This window comes from Trichechus manatus, unplaced genomic scaffold (genome assembly GCF_000243295.1).
Source record: "Trichechus manatus latirostris isolate Lorelei unplaced genomic scaffold, TriManLat1.0 scaffold00005, whole genome shotgun sequence".
Lineage (NCBI taxonomy): Eukaryota > Metazoa > Chordata > Mammalia > Sirenia > Trichechidae > Trichechus > Trichechus manatus.
The window spans coordinates 10,835,374-10,857,679 of NW_004443941.1; the positions used below are offsets into that span (position 1 = coordinate 10,835,374).

The 22,306-nt window shown below is 40.8% G+C and overlaps 1 protein-coding gene across 9 annotated transcripts in view; it reads left to right on the forward strand.

Annotated features, from left to right (window-relative positions):
* The first annotated feature begins 421 nt into the window (after window positions 1-421).
* The window catches only part of NRXN1 (neurexin 1), a 1,216,111-nt gene continuing 1,194,226 nt past the window's right edge, over window positions 422-22,306 (forward strand). For 8 of the 9 annotated variants that reach the window (XM_023735234.1, XM_023735242.1, XM_023735221.1 and 5 more), the window contains exon 1: window positions 4,160-4,931. In XM_023735234.1, coding sequence (XP_023591002.1) covers window positions 4,160-4,931 — 772 coding nt within the window. Of the gene's footprint in view, window positions 562-3,280; window positions 4,932-22,306 lie in introns of those variants that run through there. The other variant, XM_023735226.1, reaches the window with a different exon arrangement.

Consider the following 22,306-nt stretch of genomic DNA (forward strand, 5'->3'; position numbering starts at 1 on the left):
CCTGGGCATGCTCAGTAGGCTCCCTGCTTCCCCTTTCTCTCTCTCTCTCTCGCTCGCTCTCTCAAGGGGGTGTGGGGGGGAGGGTGGTGACAAGTTAGAAGTGCTTGCGGCAGGTCCCCGCCCCTAGAATCGGACTACCCCTACCAGGGGGACGATGCAAAGGTAGAACTCCCTCGCTCCGCAGCGTGGGGACCCGGAGGGGCTGTGCCCGGCCGGCCGAGCCCAGCCATTCCCCAGCCTGAGGACGGGCCCGCCGCTCTCCATGGTACTGCGGAGAGCTCAGCTCCGCCTTTTTCTTTCGGAAGGACAGCACCCAGCGTCACGTAACCCAGCCTTCCCAGCTCTTTCCCTCTCCTCCTCCTCCTCCTCCTTCTCCTCCTCCTCCTGCTGCTGCTGCCCTCCGCTGCCTGTTCTCCCCTCCCGCACTCCTGGAGATAGACGCTCAAGCCTGACGCCTCTGAAAAGGCAGCGGCAGTCGCCTTAGCCATAGACCTCAGGAAATTCGCTTTGACCGATGCATACTTCAGTCTCTGGCTCGAGCTAAAGGGAATAATCGGGCAGGTAAAGAAGCTCAATTTGGGTGAGGGGGAGGGGATGGGGTGAGGCAAGCTGGAGAAGGCTATCTTTCCGCGTTGTAACTGAGCCAGGATTTGCCACAAATGCACAGAAAAGGATGGGCGGTGGGAGGGTGGGGGAGTGTGGATCTTGGCTGTTTTGTATGGAGCCTTTTAAATAGATGGCAAGAAGATGAGATGGTGGACCTGGAGTAATAACTTAAAGGCTGAATGCAGTGATTTATTAGCAAAAGAAAGAAGAGAACGGGCAGGTTAGAAATCAAAGCAATAAAATATATCTATATCGTTTATTTCCTCCTCCATCAGCCCCATGCTGTGCCTATCCTTAATATGTGCAATCGGCTCCAAGAAACTGCACTGGGATTAGAGATGGGCTTAGAGACTGGGCGGGAAAGCCAGGGAGAATTTTGGGTGTGCATTGGTATTGAGGGACTCTGCAAAAGCCAGGAGCAAAAAGATAGCCACTTCTTAAAAATCTTCAGAAGATTTCAGGTTCTTCATGATGGCATATATTGAAGGGTGCATGGAAAGGTGTATATATGTACGTGTGTGTGATAGCCTAAGCATATTAAAATAAATATAACAGCAGCTGATGAGCGTATCGTATCGATCGTTCCAGTGGCTTGGGAATGAATTTGATTCTAGAAAAGAAAGAAAAGATTAATGAGGCTGTAAGTCAGCTTTGAATTAGAGCGCTTCTTCCTTTGGCTGCAGTAAGGTTGTTTTTCCCGATCCTTTTATTTCATCCTCTAATTTGTGAACTCGCCAGGTCTTTCCGGCACCTAGAGAGAATCCTCTTTCTCCATATAAATACAGATACTCTCTCACACACAATGAGCTTCCTCTAAGAACTGGGAGAGCCAGCCAGCCTCCCCTGTGATAAGAATATATGCATAGTCTTCTAGGTTTTCCACCCTTCTTTTCTTTCATCCCTTAAAAAATTGCCAAGGTGTGCACTAATGGAGGTGAACAGGAGGGATGGGTGAAAAGAGGTTATGTGATCTATGTAATATTAATTAATAAAATAATTGGCTCCAATAACAAAAAAAAAAAAAAAAGGTTTTCTAACACACAAGCTTGTGGATGGACTCAAAACACTGTTTTTGATCATGACATTCCAGATTTATTTTGCAAATGACTGAGAAATTGGCAGATTCCCAAGTCCAATTAAATACAAGAGTATATTGAATAATGTGCTATTTTAGAAGGATTTCTAAGAGCACCTTTCTTTGGACTTGGTATAGAGAAGATGAGATATGATTAGTGATCGCTGATAGTGTGGAAGTATCAGCCAGATTAAACAAGCAGCCGAGATGTTTTATTTTCTTTTGCTAGTGGGCAGTGTGTGTGTGCTGAAAAAGAGAGAACCAGTCATCAATATCATCTAGGAAGGAACTTGAAGTGGGATCCCCTAGCTTGGTGGCTATCAGCTGACACCTGTAGGGATTGCTCTGTACTGAGGAGAAATGCTGTCCGCTCCCTCCCTGGAGGAGCCGTAGCACAATGCGGTGCCATAAATTACTGCTAGTTTCAGCTTGTAGAGGAAAAAAAAAGTGTTAATTGGACAGTGAGCTTCTGTGTCCAGGTAATAAACTGTGTATGTGAGTGTATCCGTGAGTGTGTGCCTGTGTTGGAGTAGGGCTGGGGGAGATAGTGAGAAATAGTGAGGGAAATACATGTGTTTGTTTGATATGACCAGGTGATACATTTGTGATTTTTTTCCCCTAAAACTGAAAGTCTTTTTAAGTAAAAAAAAAAAAAAAACAGCTTAGAAACAAGTCACTCTTTATGATTTCTGTGCCATTTCAAGAATCTGTCAGATTAGAGGTGACTAAAGAGAAGTGATTTAATAGTGTAGTGAGTGATTCAAAGGTCTGATTTTGAATTCTAGCATCCTGGAACCATAGCAGCTGAGGTGACACGCACGCCAACTGCTGTTCTGACCACACAAATTCTAAGGTCTAACACCCAGATAAGGACTTCAGAAAGAGTTAAGATCACTACACTGTTAGGTAAAATACTAAACACTTTATCCAGCTTTAGAGGAGCTAATATGGCAATTGTAGAATAAATACTGCCAAAAATATATGTATCTGACTCCAATCAGATGTTTCTCCTACAGCATGATTTTCCTTTAAAAAAAAAAAAAATTAAAATTTTAAAGGAGACTCCCTAGACACAATCAATATTCCTTCTCTCTCCAAAAATAAATAAATAAAATGATAGGAATGTTCTACAAATCTAAGCTGGCAGTTTCCTACCAACAGTTTGATATGCTTTGCCTGTTGTAAAATCTGCTATTACCTGAGATCTGAATAGATTTCATTGCTACTGTCCATGTAACACCACATAATATAATTTGCAGTCCTTAAAAGGACTCTTCCCCCCCCCCCTCCTTTTGCTATATTTTGAATATTAAACTTTTTTGGAAGAAGTAAAAGGTAACCACAACCAAGTCTATTTAAAACCTGTTACTAACAGTTGTGATAAACCCCAAGGGCGTAATGGTGATTGTATGTGTGATCTTAACTATTAGGAGATATTAGAGCTTATTTGTAGGCCAGGGCAAATAAGCTGCACCCAGTAAGGTTAATTCTTTGTCTTATTACCAGCTTCAGTTATATACCTAGTTTCTGAGCTGAATAATGATTTATATGAGACTATAAATTACTGTAGAACTTAATTTTGATTTTAATTCTCTGCAGATTGCTTGGTCCTTACAAAAAGAAAAATTTAAGCCAAAATGCATCACCAACACATAACCAGTTGATATGCGGGCATCTTAGCTTGGTCTTGCAGAGGAGGAGAGAAACGAAGAGGAGCTGTTGTGATGTCTACATCTTAACAGCTTAGCGATTTCAGTTTCTGGGTTTGAGCTCCACTGCTGGGGACGGAAAAATAGAGGCAAAATCCAACCTGTGAGGTCGTGCGCAAGGATTCTTTGGCTGCAGTGGAGCTGGAAGTCCATGATATGACAGAAGAAGCAGGCCTTTGAAGCTGCTCTGGGCTTTAAAGTGGTGTCCGAAAAAGGCAAGGAACTCCTTCTCCCATCAGGTTTGGGACATTACGGCTGGAGGAGAAACACTGGAGACATTCACAGGCATCCAAGGATATTGGTTTCTCGCTGGCTTCTTGTACTTCCCTAAGTATCTGACTCTTTTTGCCTGGTACCACTGGAGGTACCTGCTAGATGATAGTATTTGAGGAGTGAAGCCTCTGTGAACACCTCCCTGAACCAGTTCATCGGGCTCCAATGGATCAGTGATTTCTCTTGACTTCTGTTGACACCTTTCCAGTACGTTGCCTCCAAAGTGTATCCCCACTTTGGTCTGGAAGTTCTGTGGCTGCCCTGTACCGCTGAGGTCTACATTTTCCAGTTGGGAGGGGACTATAGGGAGAGAGGGAGGGGTTGCTGGAAGAAGAAGAAGAAAAAAAGAGCTAGATAGAGGAGGGGGCATCCCTCCCACTCCCGCCCATCCCCTCACCCCACTTCCTCTCCGGACCCTCAATTCTACACCACGGTGTCCGGGACCATTTTGACCCTGTCGGCCCCGGCACCCCCCCGCCGCACCCCAGCCCCGAGCATGGGGACGGCGCTTCTCCAGCGCGGGGGCTGCTTTCTCCTGTGCCTCTCGCTGCTGCTCCTGGGCTGCTGGGCCGAGCTGGGCAGCGGGCTGGAATTCCCGGGCGCCGAGGGCCAGTGGACGCGCTTCCCCAAATGGAACGCCTGCTGCGAGAGCGAGATGACCTTCCAGCTCAAGACGCGCAGCGCCCGCGGCCTCGTGCTCTACTTCGACGACGAGGGCTTCTGCGACTTCCTGGAGCTCATCCTGACGCGCGGGGGCCGCCTGCAGCTCAGCTTCTCCATCTTCTGCGCCGAGCCCGCCACGCTGCTGGCCGACACGCCGGTCAACGACGGCGCCTGGCACAGCGTGCGCATCCGCCGCCAGTTCCGCAACACCACCCTCTTCATCGACCAGGTGGAGGCCAAGTGGGTGGAGGTCAAGTCCAAACGCAGAGACATGACGGTGTTCAGCGGCCTCTTCGTCGGGGGGCTGCCCCCGGAACTGCGCGCCGCCGCGCTCAAGCTCACTCTGGCCTCGGTGCGGGAGCGCGAGCCGTTCAAGGGCTGGATTCGCGACGTGAGGGTCAACTCCTCGCAGGCCCTGCTCCTGGACAGCGGGGAGGTGAAGCTGGACGACGAGCCGCCCCACAGCGGCGGCGGGAGCCCGTGCGAGGCGGGCGAGGAGGGCGAGGGCGGGGTGTGTCTCAACGGAGGCGTGTGCTCCGTGGTGGACGACCAGGCCGTGTGCGACTGCTCGCGAACCGGCTTCCGCGGCAAGGACTGCAGCCAAGGTAAGGGCCCGACGGCCGACCCCGGGGCCTCGGCCTGGGCAGGGCGCGGGGAGGCCGGGCGAGGCAGGTGGGCCGGGCTGGTGCATGGGGCCTTCCTTCTCTGGACGTCGCTTCGAGGTGAAGATCTGTTTCTTGCTGCCTCTCTCCCTAACCACCACCCACAGCTCCTCCCTTGGCATCCTCTTAATGGTTGAGCAGACTCTGTTTCCAGGCTGAGTTTCCTTCTGTGAGCCCTTTCCTCCAACCCTACTTCCCTCCAAGTGGCAAGTAGAATGACTCCTCTTTTCCATTCCTCGGGGTCCTTGCCAGGCAGATGCCCATATTCATTGGGCCATGACCCACCTGCATCACCACTATACGTCCTTCTACCATCTCTGAATCTAGAATGCACAGGCAAGCATTCCGAAGAAGACTGGGCGTGCACTTGGTGAAGAATGAGGTGGAGGGCGGTTCATCATGGGCATGTTTGAGATTTCCCACGTGGTTACTCTAGGACAAGGGAGACAGGATTCGTAGGCATGGCTATGCCTTTTGCACGGAGAGGGTAAAGACCTGCTCTTGGTTGTGGAAAAAGTGGGAGAGCATGCAAAGATTGTCTTGGCTAGAGGGAGAAGGGTACTTGGAATTCATGTTGGTTCCCATGGTGATGTCCAAGTCCAACATTTGTCAGTTAAGTAAAATTCGGTGATTTCTGTGGTTTCTTGAAGTGGAAGAAGGGTCGGCTAATGTTTAGATGTTAGAGATTAAATAATCTATTTCTCAGTTCACAAATCTACATCGGGAAGATAAATAGTAGAAAAATTTAGAAATTGCTGGATTGGGAGGCTTCTGCAGGCTAATAAACAGGAAATGCATGTGCAGGATTGCAAGAGATTTTCTGAGGCTTTTCAGCTACAGTCCTATATCTGAGTAGTGGAGATCAAGCTGTAATTTCTGTTGTTCTTAGGGCTTGAAACAATGTGGGATTGAAAAAAAAATAAAATCATACCTGAGGGTTTTTTCCCCCCTCCTAACAAATAAAATCCAGTAATTAGTGTGTTTCCGCAATGATGCTGCATAACAGTGACCAACAGAAAATATTGTTGAGTGAAGACAGAAAAGCCTATAAACAGAAAGCGATCTGGAAAAGGTGAATCATGGATGTATCAGTGGCTAAGCAGGAGATAAGATGGCAGAGATGTAAACTAGATAAATTACAGGTCAAATCAAATCAGCTAATACATGGATAAATGCATTTGTGGCTGAAGAAAAAAGGTGAATTGTTAGATCTGGTTTTGAAAGCTTTAGGGACAAAAGCTGTTTGTGTATCTGTGTTTTACTGTGTCATGTCTTCTCTCTCTCTCTGTTTCTCTCTCTCTTTTTTGCTGACTCTGCGAAGGGGAACTGGCCCATGTAAATCTTATTAGGCTTGGCAGTTCTCTCTCACCTGACTTTTGGAGAAGTGAAGACATGATAAAATTTATAATTGGCTAAACAGTAAATGGAATCGGTTAGGGAAAGAAAAGGCTAGTCGTTAGGGGGGTTCTGTAGCCTTTGTGGGTTTAGAGAAAAAGAGTAAAGGGTTGTATTGTGCTCTGCCTTCATGTGGGTATTTGTTTTCTTTACATTTTGGCTGAAGTTTTTCTAGAAGACTGTCTATTCCTTGGCCTATACTGCACTTCAGCTTTGCCGGTAAATTTCCACAGATTTAAGATCAGGCTTTCCAGTTATGTTTTACAATGGCAAAAGAGTACATTTGTTTTCTTCTACCAAATCCAACTTAAGTGTAAATACTGCATAAGATAGCTAGATATGATGATTTGTTATAATAAAATGTGCAGTTAGGTCCCTTTGCACGTGTTTAATAGAAACAAATAAAAAAAGGAACACTATTTTATGGGAAAAATTGCTCTAAGTATCCCAGTGCTACTTTAAAAGATAGAGAAGGCAATTCGGAGAAGGACACATGAGATGTAACTTCCACCCTTAAATTAGGAAACAAATATGATACAATGACAGCTTGTACTGTGTGGGAGGGTGTTTTAAATGAAATTTTTTATTTTTCTGTGCATTTTTAATGTGGGGATCCAGGGATCATGCATAATCAGGAAGAGTGCTGAGTAGAGAAAGCCTGGAAAAAGTAATACATTAAAGAGAAGCAGACTTAGATGTCTCTGAAATATATTGTGTTTTGGCAAATGGGTAGCTCTTTTTGTAAGATGAAGAATTCAGAATTACCCAGATCCATAATTGAACGATAGTACCTGATGCATAGGATAATTCAACCCAGAAAAGCAAATCCATCAGGATTGTTCAGGAGCTCTGATTCATTTTGAAAATTTGAGCTGAAAACGGAGTGCAGAGATCTCCACTAGTCATGAAAGACAAACAAAAGGGTGGCTGCCTTTGATTATCACAGAAACGAGAAATGGAAGGATAAAGGCATTATCAGTCTTCCCAGAAGGATTGGCTCCATTTTGCTTATATTTTTCTGTTACATGCGTGTCAAGTGACTATTGAATAATTAATTGAGAATGGATGCCTCTCCCAACACCAATCAGATATTAATGGCTAGGGATAGATGATTTCTATTCAGATGAAGTATAAATAAAGCCTTGCCTTCAGCCAGTATTTACACTGATTGCTGTCATTCTTTTTGAAAATTAATTTAGAAACAAATAAATCCACATTCATTAGAGAAAATTTAGGAAAAAAATGAACAGACAAGCAAACATAAACACAAATTTTTTAATAATCTGTTTCCAAATATAATTCCTTTTTTCAACTTAATAAAAAATCATCTAATATCATTTTAGTTATTTTCATATTGAAAATATAATCAGGATTATGAAAAAGACAATATGAGTATTCTCTGCTCTTTTCCCCCAGCCTATATAGTACCTTGAAAGAACTTATGCACCTCTGCATTTCTAGAATGTTTTTATTTAATAAGCTTAGTCTCATCCATATTCTGTTTATTCAGGCCCAGCACACTTTATTTTTTTATTTATTGAGGGAGGTAGGACACTGGAGAGGTTATGGGTCATGTCCAGGTTAGTGGCAGAGCCTGGGAGACAGCACAAATGTTCTTATTCCTGAGCCCTGTATTATTATTCCTGCTGAATAAAATTTTTATTTCATTCAGGTTCAGTTTTTTTTTTTTCCCCTCAGATTCAGGTATTATTCAGGAGAAAAAAATATATCTGATGGAACAGAACCAATTTATGCATTTCTTATATTCTGTGACCCCAAGAGTCACCTCAGAACTGGACTATCTGAGCTTGTTATCCTTCCTGAATGATGACGCTTGTGAGGCACAGAGCTTTTTCAGTGAATCATGCTAGTCTAAGTGCGCCCCCATTATAATTTAATATGTTTCTTCTTATGAGTACTAATAGTTTCCTAGCAGCTTGAAATAATTGGGAATTCCATAGCTATACAGCTAACAAGCAAGAATAAGAGGCTGATGGATGAGAAACTAAGTTATACTTCTTATGATTTCCAGGTCTATGTCTCATGCATTTTAGTATCACTTATATTAAAATTACATACTAGGTTGTGAGTGTCACCTTTTCTTACCTGCTCTGTCTACATGGCCATAATACGTACGGCTGGTGTTGACAGATGGCTTGATATTACTGAATGTGGCAGTGTGGTAGATGTCATTTAATAAAACTCCTGCTGTCTGTGGCTTTACTAATGTCAACGTATTAACTCACTCACGCACTCATTCACTCACTCACTCTTTTATTCAACAAATATTTGTTGAGTGCTTTGTATGTGGCAGACAAAGTACTAGGCTCAAGCAAGAAAATGCTGAGTAAACTCAGGTATTGTCCCTACCACCTTCATAGACCTCACTTTCTAATGAGGAGGTACATTAGTTAAGAAGAAAATAAATAGAAAATTATAATGGTGGGGCGTATTTTGAAGAAGTACATGGTACAAAAAAAAACAAAACCAAACCTGTTGCCGTCAAGTTGATTCCAACTAATAGTAACCCTATAGTACAGAGTAGAACTGCCCTACAGGGTTTCCAAGGAGCGGCTGGTGGATTTGAACTGCAAACCTTTTGGTTAGCAGCCAAGCTCTTAACCACTGCACTGCATGATACTGGGAGGAATTAAAAGAGTGTGAGTTGACCTAATCAGGGAAGACTTTCCTGAGGCGCGCTAATTAAAATGAAATCTGAAAGACGAGAAGTTTACCAGCTACGGGCAGAGGATAAGCATTATGTAAAGAAGCCTGGTGGCAAGAGATGGCATGACACAGACTGAGAGAAGACCCTTAAGTATGGAGCTCTTAGAGAGAGGAGTGGGGCCAGGTGATGCAGGGCCTCATAGACCATGCCAAGGATTTTAATGCTTATCATCAAAGTGATGGAAAGGCAATGGAAGGTCTTTAGTGTGGAGGGTGGAAGGAAGGTAGCATTATCACATTTTTATTTAAAAAATACAGCTCTGGCTACAGTGTAGAGAACAGATGAAAGCGAGCCAGGAAAAAAGAGAAAACATTATTTTCTGTTTGTCAATCAACAGCATTTGTTAATCACCCACTGTAAGATGTAGGCTGAACTAGGGGGCAGCGAGAAAAATAGGCTTCTTTCTCTAAGTAGTTAGAATCTTTGTGAACTTGGTTAGGTATAGAAATCTAAGGCCATTCTTTATTTAAAACATTTTGGTTGAACCCAATAAAAGCATTGTCTGAATCACTTATTTGGAATGTCACGTGATTTGTCTCATATATACAATTGAATTTACGGGCTTCTGAAGGCCAGTGGCAGTGCCAGACTTTATTGTACTCCCCCCCAGTCTTGCTGAGAGTGTCTTTTTTTATGACAATACATATTGGGTGTTTGATTTTAGCCCTTTAGTATTTCAACTGCTATAATAAAGGAGAATTATTATGTAGGGGCTGATAATCTTCTGTAAGTTTTTAAAAAATTTAAGTAGCTACTGTATAGATATTAAGAATAAACAAAAACAATTCAGAAATTTTGCCAGAACTTTGTTTGAAGTCTGCCATTTTAGGAGAATATGGATCACTTGTGTTGGAAAAGCTTTGAGTGGGCCAGAAAAACGCATCAATAATTTTGATCTAGCTGAAACATGTGGTAGCTCTTAAAATATTGCAATGAAGGACATCTGTCTGGCCTATTGAAAAGAGTATCTAACACACAAAATTGTAATTAAAAACTGGGCTACCATTCTAGAATGTTACAAATGAAGTGGAATGTATTATTTTAAGATTTTGTTTTCCTATTCTGAGATGCAGTTGCAGGGTAGATGTCAGCAGAATGCCTGGTTTCAAGTAGTGCACATCCAAACTTTCCATGCCTCGGTTTTGTCAGCTGTGAAATTGGAATAAGAATAGTACTTAGTTCATAAGGCTTTTATGGAAATTAAGCCGGCGACTTTGTGTAAAGCTTTTAAAACAGTGCCTGGCATATAGTAAGCATTCTGTGTATACTATTTGTTATTTTTATTATTAATGGTACTGCCAGAACCACCAGCATCAACACTACTACCGCTATCATCATCTTAACCCATAAAAAACCCATTGCCATCAAGTTGGTTTCAACTCATAGCGACCCTATAGGATAGAGTAGAACTGCCCCATACATAGGGTTTCCAAGTCTGCAGTCTTTACGGAAGCAGACTGCTACATCATCGTATCAGGGAGGCTATAATGCAAACTTCACATACGGAACTTTTTCTCTTTCATTAAAAAGGAATTTTAATCTAATACTGATCCTTGATTAGCACAAAAGGTCCAACTTATAAAGAAAAGCAAACAAGATAGACCATGAGCCTTAGTTTCTGTTTTATACAGTTGTGTTTTAATGGTAGCCATGTCTAAGTGTGATTCAAAATATTTTAAAAATAAAATTCTGTTTTGGAATTTTCCTTCTGATTGCTAAATTAACATTTAGCATTTTACACAAAAGCATTTGTGAAAACTGTCTTTCACTGTCTGCATAAGCTAATACCTTTATTTCATCCCAATTGTATTCCTAAACAGTGATTTTTTTACTATATTAGTATCTTTCCATCTAAAATATGATTTGCTCTTTGCAATTTATACTAAATTATTACCTATTTTAAATAGGAACCTTTTAATCACTGTAGTGTAAAAAATAGATCCATCCAGTATTATAATTTCCCTTAGAGGTTCCTTTGTAAACACATTTATTTACATGTATGCTGCAGACATGCTTGGTAATATATTTGAGCTTTAAAGCTTAGGAACTATCTTCTTATATTTAAGCAGATTATATTTTTTCACCCTAAAATTATTCAGTTTTGGATATCATTATGTGAGACGTGGAATTTCAACTCATTATTGAAAAAATATTCTCCTGATTGACTATGAAAAGACCTGGTACTATATAATATTCCTGTCGTTATTCTAGCTGAATTGTGAAAATCAGGACTCAGAGCCTCACTTGATCCTGAAAATAGTGGTTGGCCACATCCTACGCCTCTTTCTCAATGAGTATTTGATGGTTACACTGGTTGCAGGGTTAAGTCCTATAAGTGTTTTATTAAAATTATGCCTTGTCATAGATATTGAGGTTTTGTGTTTCTTGTGGAGATAATAAACTTAGTATTAGAAGTTGCTATACAAAGTATGCTTTCAAAAATGACAGAAATGCATTTAACATAATTTAGAATAAATCCAGTTTTTGCATTTGTAGAAGATTTCAGTTCATTATACAGAAAAAATAATATTATGCAAAATCCTTATACTTTTTTCCTGTTGTATTTCTCTATAATTTTATGGCTCAGTCTCCTTTCCAGTACTCAGAAGTACAGGATTAGCTCTATTTTCATGGTCTTTGCTGAAAAGTGAATCTTAAAGTGTTCCAATTAGGATTTTAATTCTGCGTGTGTGTGTGTGTGTGTGTGTGTGTGTGTGTGTGTGTGTGTGTGTGTGAGAGAGAGAGAGAGAGAGAGAGAGAGAGATGCTTTAGAGCTCTTTAGAAGTTGTATGGCTCTGTGGTTTTCTATCTTGAGAAAATGAGCATGGAATCCTTGTATTTCTTCTTGAATATAGGAATACGTGCAATGCTGTCTCAGATTCCTTTCCTGCTGTATTATTGTCTACATAATATATGTAAACAGAATGTGATATGGGGTCTGAAGAACTAAATTCCAGGTGTGGCTTTGCCTCTAAATAGCTGTTAAAAGTAGAGTAAGACCCTTAATGTTCTGTATTTCAATTTCTAAGATGTTAAATTGGGAAACCACCTAAGCAGACTAGCAATAAATTGTGAACTCCTGTTACCCTCCCTCATAGAGTGTTTTTGAGTGGATAACAGACATAAACTCATAAAAGCTTGAATACTTGAAACAAATATCTAACAGGGATGGGAAATGACTCTAGGGTGTTCTCAGTGTTAATAATGACAATGTTAAACAAGTTTTCGTGAATCTACTTTGGAGTCATTTTAGATGTATTTTAGGTCATTTATGCCCAATAGTATGCATACGATTCAGTAGAGTTCTCTTATTACACATTCATGCACTGGTACCTTAAAAGCTGCGTAAAGAGGTCATTGGTTCCCTAGTCTCTCACGTGTAAAATCTAAACAAATAAAATAGATAATTTAACAACTATATGAATGTATATGATTCTATTTATATGAAGTTCAATAACAGATATGACGAATCTTTGATGATAGGAGGGTAGAGTAGAGATTACCTTTTGGTAATATTGAATGGGAGGGAACACAACAGAGCCATGAGCATGATCTGTGTGGTGGATACGTGGGTATTTATATTTGTAAAGACTCACTAAACCCTGTTATTAAGAGTTATGTACTTTATGTAAGCCATACCTCAATTTTCAAAAAGAAGGAATATTGCTTATTGAAATAAAAATGCACTAAATACATATAAAAGCTTACTTACAAAGGAATCCTTAATGGAAATCCATATAGAAAATTTTGGACAAATATGAGTAACATAAGTGCAGAGACCATCCTGGAGAGCAAGAAGTCATACATGAAACCTCTGTTTTAAAAACCTGATAGAGCTTTTGAACTTATATCATTTGCCAATTTCTTGATCTTAAATTCTGTGCCTTTATAATGTATTTGCTTTTGCATCTGTTGAGTGAAAGTCCCACCAACACACTCAGGCAACATAACCTTACCGATTAGGAAAACTCAACTCCTGGCATTGTAAGTAATTGAGTAATGAGTATATAGTAAGAGCTCAATAAATATTCTTGTTTGGTTAGTGGAAAAAACATAACTCCTACAATACTCTTTAAATTTACAGATATACATGATTTTTCCCCAAAATATTAAGTATCAGTTTTTTTTCAGAAAGTGCATTTGGTATTCCTACGTTAATGGTACCATACACAAGTACCTCTTTGAGTACTGAGTGATCCAGCACTGTATAAAATTACTGTTTAGAATCACAGTATTTGTTATTATAATTACTCTTCAGTGTTTACTGAATGAAAAAACATTGTACAATGTGCTTTGCCCATCTTACCTTATTTATTCCTAACAACAGCCCTACTTGATAGATTTTGTAAAATTCCCATTTGGTAGATGAGAAAATTGTGATTTAGAATGGGTAACTTGCCAAAAGTCCCATAGCTCGTAAACAGCAGAGTTGGGATTGGAGCCCAGCCATGCCCAGTGTCCCAGCAACAGCTCTGTGCATTATATGACACAGCTCGAGTATTTCACTTATCAAACAGCTAATGAGTGCTGGAAATTTGTTTACTAGTTATCAACTTGGTGCTAACTTAAATGGCTGACTTATAATAGAGCCTTCTCAGTTGAGGGTTGTGGCAGATCCTTAAATTTAATGCCATGTCCTAATGCCATGATAATAAAGAAATGGAATACCTTGTCAGAATTCCATAACACTTGCTTATTGGGTTCTTTTGTTGACCTTCGATTCATATTATGCTTACCGAGTTGATTCTATTCTAACGTAACTAGAAGGAAAGCCTCAGCAAATTGCGTTTGAAGAACATTACAGCTAATTCTTGTCCCTTTGAATAAAAAGACCTAGTTTTCATAAGACAAGCAACATAAAATTTCTGTCCAATTTGGGAGGTAACATTACTGAAATTTTCAAAGCCCATGCTGATTTAACACAAATGTACCAGCCTGGCTCAGTCATGTAAGTAGACACCTAGTGAGGGTTGCTGAGGTACAAAGTGGCTCTGCTGAAGATACAGATGATGTTACATTGGGCACATAATTGCAGTTACATAACGAGAAGATAGTATCTCTTTTTGGGTAAGTGAGCTTAGTTCTCCTATACGTTGCCTAAAATCAACTCAAGAGCTGTTCTTAGAGTTAGAAAGACATATTTTATGTGCTATTTCTGGTGTAGATGAGAAGCTATTATTGGAAGGAAGTGGGAGGAAAACAAGTGTGACCTGGGAAGCCAAAGTGCTGACCCGGACTCTTGTCTGGTTACTTGGGCTCAGAACTATTTGGACTGTAATTAGAAATACAGTGACGCCACATTACGGGAACAAGAGCTGCTTCAAATAGCATTTTTTAGGTTGGTTCCCGGGAGGGATCTGGTGGTCCAAAATTTAGAAGAGGAGCTGCCAAGAAGAAAGTTGCTTCACTAGCATCTTAACATCAGGAGGGGCTTTCTGTGTTTAATTATAGACAAAATGAATTCTGTGTGGATGCTAATCCATAACGGAAGCAGCACTGATCACAGTTTAGGAGCTACTGTTGTTCGTGACCTGACAATACCTGGCCCTGTATGTGGAACCAGCTAAGCTTAAGTAAAATTCAGTCATTGCTAGATTCAGCAGAATGAACTGCTCTAGTCCAGCGAGGCAAGGAAATTAAAGACTCATGTTTTTCTTCTAAGTAATAATGTTGCTCTATAATTAAGCGTGCACAGACTCTCTTTAGGGAAATAGCTCACATGGCACCGTATAACTATGGCTGCCATATAGAAGATACCACCTTTCAGCTTAAGCTCCTTGTATTAAATGAAAAGATTGATTTTTTTCTGCAAATGGTGTGATTATTTAAAATTATTATATGTGATTTTATGGACACAGCAGTCAAGAAATTATATGACTCATTACATCGGGCAAGTCTGCTGCAAAAAACCTCTTTAAAGTGTTAAAAATCAAAGGTGTCACTTTAAGGATTAAGGTGCACCTGACCCAAGCGATGGTATTTTCAGTCACCTCATATGCATGTGAAAGGTAGACAGTGAATAAGGAAGACCGAAGAAAAATTGATGCCTTTGAATTATGGTGTTGGTGAAGATTATTGAATATACCATGGACTACCAAAAGAACGAAAAATTTGTCTTGGAAGAAGTACAGACAAAATGCTCCTTAGAAGTAAGGATGATGAGGCTTCGTCTCACATTGCATATGTTATCAGGAGGGATCAGTCGCTGGAGAAGGACATCATACTTGGTAAAGTAGAGGTTCAGTGAAAAAAAGGCAGGGATTTTTTAAAAATTATGAAAATCATGTTAAAATGCTCAACATTTATATTGGTTAAAAACATGTCATTAAAAATATAACATCTTTCTGACTTTAAACAGCATACTATTAATGTATGGTTTTTTTCCCTACATAACCAAAAACTAAACCCATTGCCGTCGAGTCGATTCCATCTCATAGCGACCCTATAGGACAGAGTAGAACTGCCCCATAGGGTTTCCAAGGCTGTAATCTTTACAGAAGCAGACTGCCACATCTTGTCCCTCCGGGTGGCTGGTGGGTTCAAACCTCCAACCTTTAGGTTAGCAGCCAAGCACGTAAGCACTATACCACCAGGGCTTTCCTTTCCTACTTTTTACCTTAGAAAACCAAACAGTCTATCCTTACAGACAGATAAACACTTTTCTGTGACTAGGCAGGATATTAATGGTATTAGCGATTCTGAGGTTTCTGCAAGATTGTCATTTTCGTATTATTGATTGACATCTTTCCAGCTGTTCCTGGGGGCTATGTGAAAAACTGTGTTCAGTCTTCTCTAAGATTGCTCTGACAATTACCAAGTAATGCACTTTCATGAAACTGTAGCTACTATTTTTAATTGGCATGAGCCACATTTGTGCTCAAACAGATGACAAAGTTAAGCTAATATTGGCCTCTTTAAAATTTGCATACAGAAGAAACCTAGGGAATTAGACTTATTTACTGAGCTCCCAAGGAGTTCAGAAGAAGGCAAGATTACTACAGGGATATTTTGAAATAGCTTTTTTTTTTTTTTAAGGTAATCCAGAAACCTCTTTTACCAGAGTAGTTGAGAAATCTCTTAGAAGGAGTCCAGGTGGCACAGTGTTAAGCGTTCAGCTGCTAACCGAAAGGTCGGTGGTTCGAGCTCACCAGCCAGTCAGCAGGAGAAAGATGTGGCAGTCTGCTTCTGTAAAGATTTTAGCTTCAGAAACCTATGGGGCAGTTCTGCTCTCTCCAATAGGGTCGCTATGAGTTGGAATCGATTCCACAGCAGTGAGTTTGTATTTTTTAAATGAGTCACATGTATGTTTCAGAACATGCTCGACCGGCCAGTTACTATCATTATACGGGGATTGCTCTTTTTCTGGTATGTAGGTGATTGATTCTTTTTTCCTCTGGCCTTTTCAATCTTTATTTAAATTAGAATGATATGTTGTTGTTGTTGTTAGGTGCCGTCGCGTCTGTTCCGACTCATAGTGACCCTATGCACCATAGAACAAAACACTTCCCAATCCTGCGCCATCCTCACAGTTGTTGCTATGTTTGAGCTCATTGTTGCAGCCACCGTGTCAATCCATCTTGTTGAATGTCTTCCTCTTTTTTGCTGACCCTGTACTGTACCAAGCATGATGTTCTTCTTCAGGGACTGGTCCCTCCTAATAATATGTCCAAAGTATGTGAGCAGTAGTCTTGCAATTCTCACTTCTAAGGAGCATTCTGGTTGTACTTCTTCCAAGACAGGTTTGTTTGTTCTTTTAGCAGTCCATGGTATATTTAATATTCTTCTCCAACACCGCAATTCAAAGGCGTCAGTTCTCCTTAGGGCTTCCTTATTCATTGTCCATCTTTCACATGCATATGAGGCAACCGAAAATACCATGGCTTGGGTCAGGTGCACCTTAGTCCTCAAGATGACTCTGCTTTTCCACACTTTAAGGAGGTCTTTTGCAGCAGATTTGCCCAGTGCAATGCATCTTTTGATTTCTTGACTGCTGCTTCCATGGGTGTTGATTGTGGATCCAAGTAAAATGAAATCTTTGACAATCTCAATCTTTTCTCCGTTTATCATGATGTTGCTTATTGGTCCAGTTGTAATGATTTTTGTTTTCTTTATGTTGAGTTATAATCCATCCTGAAGGCTGTGGTCTTTGATCTTCATCAGTAAGTGCTTCAAGTCCACTTCACTTTCAGCAAGCAAGGTTGTGTTATGTGTATAACACAGGTTGTTAATGAGTCTTCCTCCAATCCTGATCCCTTGTTCTTCTTCATATAGTCCATCTTCTCAGATTATTTGCTCAGCATACAGATTGAATAGGTATGGTGAAAGGATACAACCCTGACGCACACCTTTCCTGACTTTAAACCACGCGGTATCCCCTTGTTCTGTTCAAACGACTACCTCTTGATCCATGTACAGATTCCTCATGAGCACAGTTAAGTGTTCCAGAATTCCTATTCTCTGCAATGTTATCTACAATTTGTTATGATCTGCACAGTCGAATGCCTTAGCATAGTCAATAAAACACAGGGAAACATCTTTCTGGTATTCTCTGCTTTCAGCCAGGATCCATCTGACATCAGCTTTGATATCTGTGGTTCCATGTCGTCTTCTAAATCCAGCTTGAATTTCTGGCAGTTCCCTATCAATATAAAAATAGTATGCCTTTGCTACTTCTATCATAGTTTACATTCTTTGGGCTTCAGATCACATTTAGATTTAATTTTTTCATTTGAAGTTCATCTATTCTCTATTCTGCTAATCTCTACATGGATTTTCTTCATAAAAATACAGACATGGGTAGAACCTTAAAAATCAGCAGAACTCTTCCTCTGGAAATGGAACTCCTCCATGACTGTCTAGCTGTGCACGTTCCCAGAGGTCCTTGGAAATGAAGCATGATGGGTGCCTCCCTGTCTCCCAGACCTAAGTGGTTATTCATCCTGGATAGAATCCTTATTTGTATGACACAGAAAATGTATTTCATCATGGACAGAGGCAAGAAAGATTTGGATTGGGGCCAAATATACAATCCTCAGCATTTTGTGCCCACGGGGGACGGATGACGGAAGGATGACAAGGCCACAGGGAAGCAGCAAGGCCCAGGATGTGTGATAATGGAGAAAAGGAGATGAAAGACTGAACCAGAGGAACAGGAGAGAGGAGAAAAGTAGATTCTGAAGGGGCGAGCGATGGAGATGACGGTACATTGAGAGAGAGAAGAGCTAACAGAATTTGAAACAACGAGGACATTGGAAACTGGTGTTATAAAACGAAAAAAAGATCGTTCATCTATTTGCTTAGTGGAGACATTGTGACTAGAATGTATATTTCTTCATTTCTAGTCCTGGGCTTGAGCAAAAGAGAGGAATAGGAGGAAGAAAAAGACAAGGAGAAACACATCATTGCCTACATTTAAGCCACGTAATAATCACGTTAATTTCTACCTCCTCTTTTTTCTGGCAATGCGTCTTTGGAATTTTTCCTAGTGACTAATGACAACGATAATAATAACAAAATCTTATATAGCAGTTACTATGTGTCAAGCAGTATTTTAAGCTCTTTATACATATTAATTCATTTGCTCCATCCCACAACCCTGAGGCAGGTACTGTTATTACCATTTTACAGATGAGATAACTGAGGCCTTGAGAGATTAAAAAAATGCTCAAGTTCACACAACTAGTAATTTGCAGAGTCAGCATATGAACCAAGGCCACATGACTTCTGAGGTCATTCCTTTCGCTTGTGATGCTTTCTTTTTAATAATAAAATAATGACTGCCTATATAATACCAGGTGAGGAGCCCTGGTGGCACAGTGGTTAAGCATTTCACTGCTCACCAAAAGGCTGGCAGTTCAAACCCACCAGCTCCTCCTCGGGAGAAAGATGTGGCAGTCTGCTTCTGTAAAGATTACAGCCTTGCAAACCCTATGGGGCAGTTCTCCTCTGTCCTATAGTAGGGTCATTATGAGTCGAAATTGATTCCATAGCAGTGGGTTTGTGTTTTAATGTATATATCCCCACACACTGTTTCACTTATGGGAATCGCTCCTGTGTTTAAAAGATACCTCTGTAAACTCATGCAATTCCATTTTCTCCATTCTCTCTCTCAGAATTCCACTTAGGTGTTAAATAATTTTTCCTGGACAGAATTTCTTTCTAAATTGTAATAAAAATTCTTTCTCTGCTGACAAATTAATTTCGTCTTGTTGTGTCCTCAATGGAAGTAAAATTCACATAGTCAGTATCCTCTTGAATTAGCTTTATCTGCTTAAGACAAAGAGTGCCATCTTCACTGAACTAAAAACGTTCCACATCCCCCTTTTGGTCTGATATTCATCCTCCTTCCCACTATCGCCTCGATGGCAATGGGTACTATTGCCTCAGACCCGCTAATGTTTCCCCAAAGGTTAGTTCCCAAAACGTATTACAATCGTCCAGATCTGTTCATCACAAGAACAGCATCCCTGCACTTTCAGTGAATCCCTAAACCTTCCCTTTTGCCTCGGCCTGGCTTGCTGATTTCGCAGTATACCTTGGAAATTGCATGGGCAAGGGCTTCATATAATTCTTAGTGGGTGGCTGTTACCCTGTGGCTTGAAGAAATGTCTGTCGTTAATGTTTGCAGATCAGGCAGTCCAGAAATGTGTAAAGGGAAAAGTATTGATAGCATTGTATTTGTAAGCAAGAGAAGTAGGCCAGAAATATACAAGCTGACAAACAGAAAGAAGAATTTGAATTTAGGAAAACAGGCCGTGGTAGTCTGGTCCTCAGAGGACTAAACATGGAAATAGATTTGAGTAGGAGCGTGTTGGTTTAGGCCTCAAGAAAAAGAAAACGGTGTTCACTTGTTATTCTAGTGTAAGTGGGAGAAAAGGCCAACAGAAGTGGTTGGCGGATCTCTGGCCTTAGAGATTCTTAACTATAGCTTAGCGGGCATCCGCCAGTCTTGAGTTGCTCAAGATTTCCCAGCCTTTGGTCAGAGACCTGGACCAAATGACTTTCAAAACCTATTTTCAGCTGTGTACTTACGTAAATAGTTGTTCTTTGTCGAAAGCTATTAACATGCAAGTCTCTCAAGTCTTGCAGTGGAAAGAGCTCAAAACAAACGAACTCCAAAACTAAAAACATAAATAAAACTATGCCCTCCTCCAAAAAAAATTTATAATTCACAGGTGAGTTTCAGTGAAGTAATAGCACTAACTGCTGCAGAGCGTGTGGCCCATGAATTACTTCCCCCAACTGCCTTAACTTGCTGTCTCTGCACATGGGTATCTGAAATACACTCAGGGCAGCCTCTCTGCCCACGTGCTTATGTTTGCCCTGAGCCAGCTGTCCTTGTTGTCCCTTGTACACGGTGGATTGCCCCAGTTTCATGTTTCCTTGAATGTGGTTGCGCTCGAGTTACAGACGCTGCCTGTATCAACTCACCTTGCACTTTCTTCTTGTTCATTTGGCCATCTCCAGGGTATCCTCACAATGCTGAGTCCACCCCCGCCAGGTGTGATGTTGCTGCCCTGCTGCCTAACCGCAGCACATTCTAGTGGTGTCTCTCTGATCTTCATCCTTTGTTTTCGCTGTCATTGCTTTTTCTCTGGGATGTACAGCTTGGAGAGTAGTGGGGTTTGGGAATGGTATGGTTTCTTCCTGGAGAAGGATGAGAGGGTGGCAAAATAATTTAGGTTAAAAACAAAACAAAAATCAAAGCAACCGCCGAAAGACTAAGTTAAAACCACTTATTTCTGAGTATTCGGTCTTGTTCATGGTTTCCTAGCCCCCTCAGTCACACAGATCAGAAATTTAGCCTCACCTTTGACCTCTCCATTTTCTCCCCATTCATGAATCTGTCCATAACTCCTGCCATCACATATGAGATGAGATGCTAGCTCTTAGGTGTTGGTTCTCCAGCGCTGTGTTCTCAGCATGCCTGAAGACTGAAAGTTTGGCAGTCCACATAAAGAGATGGAACCTAAATACAAATATAAAAAATTCAAACCTTAGAAATATGAACAAAACTCACTATTAATCACAGTATAGGAAGAGCGATATTAGGGTAATAGGATGCACGTGTGTGCCATTAGTGTTATTTATTCTGACATCTTTCATTTAGTTACATCTGCCAGATATCGCTATAACAGCATATATCCTCAGTTGTAGCAGAAATGAGCCTTACATTTTGAAAATGCAAGTGTGGCGGTATGCCTACGCAGGGTAGGAAACATATGGATCTTTTTAAAAATTATAGTTAATGAGTTATTTTACACTCTTATTTAAATCACCATCATTTTCAAATTACTCTGATCACTGGATTCTGCCATATTGAAAGAAAACAGTTTCTAGTAAACAATGAGAAGGTTATAGAGGCTGGGGAGAAAAAGCATTGCAGTAACTAATACTGAGTTAGTTTTGGCATAAAATGTGAAAAAATAGAAGTCAGGAAATGACATTTTATTTTTTGGTGAAACACTATGTTTTGGTTAACCAATAGTCTAGGAGCAGAGACAGGAGGAAGTTATATTCTAGTGAAGGAGGTTGTAAGATACACAGATGATTTCAATACAATGCAATAAATACTATCACAGAGATGAGTATTTAGTGCTACTGTGGTGCAGAGATTAAGGGTTCAGCTGCTAACCAAAAGGTCGGCAGTTCGAATTCACCAGCCGCTCCTTGGAAATCCTCTAGGGCAGTTGTCCTCTGTCCTATATAGTCACTATGAGTCGGAATTGACCCGATGGCGTGGGTTTGGATTTTGGTTTGGAAGCCGGAAGATGAAGGGACTAAACACATGCTTTCAGTGACCAAGTTCACCTAATTTTGTTGAGACTATGCTATTTCAGAGTCTCGTACTCACACATCCAGATAATTGTTGTAGCCTCCTTACCAGACCACTGTTACAGTCTTCCTACCCTCAGGCACTGCTCCTCCTCTCCGCACTGAAAGCCACTTGCTTCTACTGCTAGAGTGATTTCTTTTTTTTTTTTTTTTACAAATATTGGTTCTTCTTTGGCTAAAGGATAAAGCCCACATTCTCAAGAATTTGTGAATGGCAGGCGAAACATTTATAAATCGGTCCCCATGTTTTCGCAGTTTCATTTCTTACTGCTCTCCTCCGACAGAAACTTTGTGATCTAGGCCAGTCATTGTTTGTATTATGAACCATCATTGAGCTTACACGTCTTGGGGCCCTTAAACA